At 44.6% G+C, this 6,657-nt stretch overlaps 1 protein-coding gene across 1 annotated transcript; it reads right to left on the reverse strand.

The window, feature by feature from the left end:
• Nucleotides 1-1,811: 1,811 nt before the first annotated feature.
• CHST14 (carbohydrate sulfotransferase 14) lies at nucleotides 1,812-4,531 on the reverse strand. Its single transcript, XM_067557996.1, has one exon. It carries the CDS (start codon nucleotides 4,208-4,210, stop codon nucleotides 3,101-3,103), a length of 1,110 nt encoding a protein of 369 aa, XP_067414097.1. The 5' UTR covers nucleotides 4,211-4,531; the 3' UTR covers nucleotides 1,812-3,100.
• Between the last annotated feature and the right edge of the window lie 2,126 nt (nucleotides 4,532-6,657).

Here is a 6,657-nt window from a genome sequence, read left to right on the forward strand (position 1 = left end):
CTGGGCTAAACAAAGAAATAATTAGTAATGGAAATGATAGCTTTTTATCATGCTTGATGAATGCAAGGAGTGAGAAGGAGGAAGACAAAGAAACAACACTACTGAAAGGAGGAACGACCAGCTATTAAATCCTGCCAATTTAGAACAGTACCAGAAAGAAAAAACATTTAAAACAAACTGGACCCACTAAAGCTGTTAGTGGCTAGTTGGTTATATTCTCCCCCTCTAGAACTGAGCTGGTGAAAGTTTTATTTTTATTGGCACTAAAACCCCACTTGTTGCTTGCATCCTAGTCTACAGCGTCTTTCCAGGTCTGTGTGAAGCTTAGTTCTAGCCTCCTCTGTGTTTGCTACCTCTACCATATTGATGTCATTTACAACATTTGATCATGATTTAATTTGCACCAAAGAAACACCTGAAAAAAGAAAGACATGAAGCAGGCAGAGGGAGCTTATGCTTTTGTTCTTAGTTGGCCAAAAAGCTTCAGGAAATCTTAAAAACCTTGGATTTGGACAATAAGACCAAGAAGTATCACTAATTGAATCCTGACTGATTCTTCAGCTTTGTGATCAGTGGACCACAATCTGCAGTGTGCTGAATTAAAAGCAAACAGAAACACTGATGCCAGGATAGACTGCAATCCTGACAAAGTAAGGGAAATCAAGATTGGCATATTGCAGCAACCATAACTTGCCTCCCTTAAATTTACGCAGTAATTTGAATATCTGTGTATATTTTATAGCACATGCAGTGGGAGAATTATGCTCATGCTGTGAGAACCATAACTTTGAATTTCTTGACTGTATTAACATACAACATTTTTTTGAGGGGTATTAATTTTCTTGGCTTAAATGGAAAAAAGGTGATTGATGACATTCAAGTAAATGCACAGGAGCAAGAAATTCAAAGGAAAGCAAAACACTGATCCTTCTTTGTGCAGAAACCACACTAAAGGGATCAGTTATATAAATCTTGGCCAAGCCCTTTGAAGGATATGGACACAACAACAGGCAAACAAACAAACTGTTTACCTTTTCTGATGCCTTAAGTAAAAGAGGGTAGATTTAAAGGCAGGGCTACTGCTAGCATTTTGAAACATATGTATGTATTGGTCACTGTTGTCATTTAACCAAGGTAGCATTCAATTGAAGTCAATGGGCATTTTACCACTGATTTCAGCATAGCCAGGATTTCACCCATAACATTTAGAAATATAGAAAACTCTTAGGTCACTTAGTTCATTTCCTGTGTAGGATTACTCCTCGTAATATATATCCTAGTGCTTTTGTCCAGGCTTGCTTGAAATGTGGGCTTTTACCACTTCCCTTGGACAACCTAATAGGCCACACTGTTAGGGGACATGCCATATACACACCGTGAATATTAACACAGCACATGCTATCCAGCTACAGAGGTGGCAGTATTTAAAGTTCTAAAGAATATTTTTAAATGTCTGTCGCATGACAAAAAGGTGCTTCCAGGAAATAAAAAACTGTATGATGTATCTTAACATCTATCTATATCACTCAAGCTTAACTCAACAATGGTTAGGCATATGGTTTGCTGTGTCCACAGCTTTCCATGCTTACAAGTATTGTCTAATTGTTTCCTTGTTCTCCACCTCATCTGCTTGTTTTATCCACCTGTTTGTTCTCTTTGGTTTTACTCTTTGATTGTAAGCACTTCAGGACAGGCACTGTCTATTTGTTATAGTGTCTAGCACAGTAAGGCACTGACCTCTAACTGCTACTGTAATACAAAAATAATAATTAATAAAAACAACAAATTCATGACTAAAAGAAAAGCACCAAGCCACAGAATAATTTTATATATAAATGTTATTAAAAATGCAGGTACCGTATAAACTGTCCTGAACAAATTTGAACATTATCAACCACACTTTTAAAGTTGAATCATAATTCTTATATATAAATAGCTATGAAAATGTCATGCACATATAAAAAGCAGAACTGAACATTTACTTACAGTAGCATCAAACGCAGCTGCATAAAGAATTTTTTCCCCTCCATAGGCTGCAAATAACCATGGTCAGCTATTTTCTAAATGTTGTTACCACAACTGAGAAACTCTTGATTTTAACAACTTTTTTTTTAAAAAGGTCAAAAGAAGAATTTGTTACTACCCATGTACATTTGCTGCACCAAATACTAGTTCTGCTATGTAAGTAATTGGTACATCTTTAATCATGCAAAATAAAATGAACAATGAGTTAGTTGTCTTTGAATTAATATCTTGTATCAAGAGGAACATATTACCCTTTTCTATGAATACGACTGTGGTTCAATACTGAAATAAAAAACACAAGCTAGGCATTGCTACCATCACAGGACAAAAACTGACTTGTCAGCTCCAGATGCATTCCACAAGTGTGAAGATTATGGATACTCTGGCTTAGTTTACAAAAGACTTTTCTCTCAAAATTTCCCATCACTGCTTCTACCAGTTCAACCTAGGAACAGTTTAACTGTCCTGCAGGAACTCTATAAAACAACAGTTAAGACAGTTGATGCTGTGGGTAATTCTGCCCAAGAAAATGTAACGTGGACCATGAAAATAGAACAATGCTTTGTGCTTAAAATATATCCATTTCCTGATTCCTTTGCATATATTCACTTTCTTGTGCTACAGAGGTTTTTAAAAAGACATATAAAGCTATTGTGCTTAATTCAGCGGCACACAGACATAATAAAATTGGAACAATACAAAAGGTAAAATATTCTAGTTGTAAAGGCTATATATCATATGATACTAGAAATTAAAAAAAGATTTAAAAAGTATAAAGTTAGTAAACATGCATAGGACACAGATTGCTTCACAGGCTCTGTCTGCACCAGAAAAAGTTTGACGGCATAGCTATACTAGCAAACCCTCCTAGTTTAGATGCAGTTTATACTGGGATAAGTGTTTTTGCCAGTAGAATTTATACTGGTTGTTGAGTGAAATAATCTACACCAGCAAAAGTACTTGTATGTCAATATAACTGCATCTACACTAGAGCTTTGCCAGTATAAAAATGTTGCATAACATTACTCTATCAGCAGAAGTTTCTAGTGTAGACCAGGCCACAAATAGAAAAAGTTCACTGTCTGCAAAATTCGCTAGTAACATTTGGAAGAGGGTAGGCAAACAATGAGAAATCCAGAATATATTTTGGTAACAATGCTTTTATAACCCCATGTTGAGTGTTACACAGATAGTAATGTAGAGTTTCTGGAGTCACAGGCTTATACCATGATTGTCGTTCTGGGAAACGGATAAAAGGAGGTGCTTGAACATGTTCAAGAATGTAATTTGCATCCACATTCAATCTTTCGTATGATCCGATGAAATCATACCTCACCGCACAGGGTTGGCACAGGTTGTAGATGGGCATCCAGTGTTCGTTCATTCTCTCTACCTCTTCATCTAACAGGTACCGAAGAAACTCAGAAAAGGTGACATCATCCCCTCTGGACTTTCCGGGGACTTTTCGATATCTTTTTACTATTTCCACACCATACTTTAATTGGTACTCTTTGATCTCTCCAAATTTATTCCTATAAGCTGATAAAAGTCTCTCCATTGGGTCTCGAACAAATATAAACTTGTAGTAGTGCTTTAGCCGGTAGTTGATCTCATCTGGCTTCATATCGCCGAGAAAAACCAAGTCACTCTTGTGGTCCATTTTGAGCTTGACGTTCACATTCTCCAGCGCTCCATCCAAAACTTTCAGTATTCGTTTCCAGTTGGAGCAGGCGACTTTGGGGACGTAGCAGTATAAGAAGTGATATTTATCACTGACCAGGATGTGTTTGAGCACAGTTCTCCTCTGACCTGCTGGAAGCTCCCAGAGGCTGTGAGGCATGTTCTTTTGCCCACACATGGTGCGGATTGTCCGGTTACGAACGTCTTGTAGCACCTGGTAATCCACGTCCTCGTGTGCCACTGCCCTGGTGCCACCACTGCTCCTCCAAGGGAGGTCTCCATGTGGGGGATGGAGTGGCGGTGGCTTCACCTCTGCCAAAATGCCCTTCTCAATCATGAGCAGGAGGCCGCTGGAGGCCACAATCACCCCAAACATCAGCATGGAGGGCAACAGCAGGGTGCCACTGCCACCCCGCGTCCGGGCGGACACCGCGGCTCGGCGCAGGGAGGTGGCTCCCATCTCCGCACCCCTCACCACCACCGGGGCCAGGGGGTGCGGGAACATGGCCCAGGCACTGGCTGGACCTCAGGGCCAAACAGGGCAGCCAGAGCCGGCCGCTCTTGGCAGGGTGGGAGGGAGGCAGCACCTTCCCCCTCAGGCCCGCGGTGTTACAGCAGGGCTCGGCAGGGCAGTCGAGGGCTCCCGTCCGTAGCGGCTGCCCCCCATGCTGGGCTCGCCGCGCCTCACCCACCCGGCGGCAGCAGCGGAAGGCGCAGCCCAGCGGCAAATCGACGAGGCGAGGCCGCCGGCGGCGCCTGAGTGCGGCGGACTGGGCCCCCTCCGGGCCCGGCAGAGTCCCGGGCGGCGCGGCGGCGAGGGCCCGGATGTCCCGGGAATGGGTGAGGGGGACGGGCGGGGGGAGGCCGGCAGTGACGGGGGAGCAGCGGGCAGCCCCGCCCAGCGGCTCGGGGCGGGCGGGCGGCCAGGGGATGGCGCACTCGGCTCTGAAGCACCGGGGACCGCCGCCAGGAGGGCAGCCGGGAAGGGACGTCAGCTGCTGCCCCGCCCGCTGCTGCCCGCAGGGTGCGTGTGGGACGTGGCGGGCTGAGTGAGAAGCCGAGGGAGGGACGCTGCTGCTGCTGCTGCGCTCACAGGCACGGCCGGGGCATCGCACAGGGCGAGGGGGCAGCGTGCACCAGCCTAGAGGAGAGGGCAGCGTGCACACCGGCACCAGGGCCTGCACGGGATGATGTAGAGCGGTTTATGGGTGCAGCGGCAGGGACTCGGGGGGCTCTGCCTGGAGGTGGCTGGGAGGAGAGCTCCGTGTTGGCAGGTGGACTGTACAGGAGGGGCTGTAGAGACAGGCTGGGTTCACTATAGCTAGGAAGTGTCCAGGCCAGCCAGCCTAAAAACCATTATTCATAGAAAAAACAAGGAGGGGCCTGTAGCACTTTAAAGACTAACTCATTTAATTTCTGCAGGCACAAGCTTTCGTGGGCTGCAACCCACTTCGTAAGATGTAAGGAATAGAAATCAGATGGGAGGTATATATATATATATATACACATCTAAGGGTAAGGAACAACAATGGGGAAGTTAGGCATAAGCAAAGTCCATTCAGTTAGAGTAGTTGAGGCCTATTCACAACCATTGATTAGGAGGTGAGATTGTGTGAACAGTGACAATTATTTCTTGTAATGAGAGAACCATTCCAAGTCCCTGTTCAGACCCAGTCTCATTGTGTCAAGTTTGCATCTGAGTTCCAGTTCTGCATTTCTCACTGAAGTCTGTTTTTGAAATTTTTTTGTAGAAGTATGGCAACTTTCAAGTCAGCTACAGAGTGTCCTGGGAGATTGAAGTGCTCTCCGGCTGGTTTATGGATGTTACCATTTTTTATGTCTATTTATTCTTTTGCATAATGGCAGTCCGGTCTGGCCAATGTACATGGCAGAGGGGCATTGCTGGCACATGATGGCATATATTACATTAGTAGATGTGCAGGTGAATGAGCTCCTTCTGGTGAGGCTGATGTGGTTAGGACCTGTGATGGTGTCACTGGAGTCGATGTGCGGGCAGAGTTGGCAATGGGGTTTGTTGCAGGGATAGGTTCCTGGGTTAGTGTTCTTGTTGTATGGTGTACAGTTGCTGGTGAGTATTTGCTTCAGGTTGGGGGGCTGTCTGTAAGCAAGGATAGGCCTGCCTCCCATGGCTTGAGCGAGTGAGGGATCATCTGCTAGGATAGGTTGTAGATCCTTAATGATGTGTTGGAGAAATTTTAGCTGGGGGCTGTAGGTGATAGCCAGTGGTGTTCTGTTGTTTTCTTTGTTGCATCTGTCCTGTAGTAGGTGACTTCTGGGTACCCGTCTGGCTCTGTCAATTTGTTTCTTCTCCTCTCCAGGTGGGTGTTGTAGTTTTAAGAATGTTTTATGGAGATCCTGTAGTTGTTTGTCTCTGTTTGAGGGATCGGAACAAATCCGGTTGTATCTTAAGGCTTGGCTGTAGACAATGGATCGTATAATGTGTCCAGGGTGGAAGCTGAAGGCATGAAGATATGTATTGCGGTCAGTTGGTTTTCGGTATAGGGTGATATTAATGTGACCATCCTTTATTTGTATAGTAGTGTCCAGGAAGTGGATTTCTCGTGTGACTGGTCCGGGCTGAGGTTGATGAGGCTGATATCCCGGTGGAATTCTTTGAGGGACTCTTTCTCGTGGGTCCAGATGATGAAAATATCATCAGTGTAGCGTAGGTAAAGGAGAGGTGCTTGGGGACAAGTTTTGAGGAAGCTGTGTTCTAAGTCAGCCATAAAAATGTTGGCATACTGTGGGGCCATGCAGATGCCCATAGCTGTGCCACTGACTTGAAGGTATAGATTGGTTCCAAATCTGAAGTTGTTGTGGGTCAGGACAAAGTCACAAAGTTATACCAAGTGTTCCATATCATGATCAAATAAATGTTCCTGATGGCTTGTAGTCCATCTTTGTGTGGAATGTTGGTGTAAAGAGCTTCTA

Source organism: Emydura macquarii, unplaced genomic scaffold (genome assembly GCF_026122565.2).
Source record: "Emydura macquarii macquarii isolate MOO-44397 ecotype Brisbane River unplaced genomic scaffold, CSIRO-AGI_Emac_v2 contig_1876, whole genome shotgun sequence".
Classification (NCBI taxonomy): Eukaryota; Metazoa; Chordata; order Testudines; family Chelidae; genus Emydura; species Emydura macquarii.

What these genes read in the sequence shown, in the direction of transcription:
- CHST14 (XM_067557996.1), bottom strand. Translation starts at nt 4,210, where the DNA reads ATGTTCCCGCACCCCCTGGCCCCGGTGGTGGTGAGGGGTGCGGAGATG.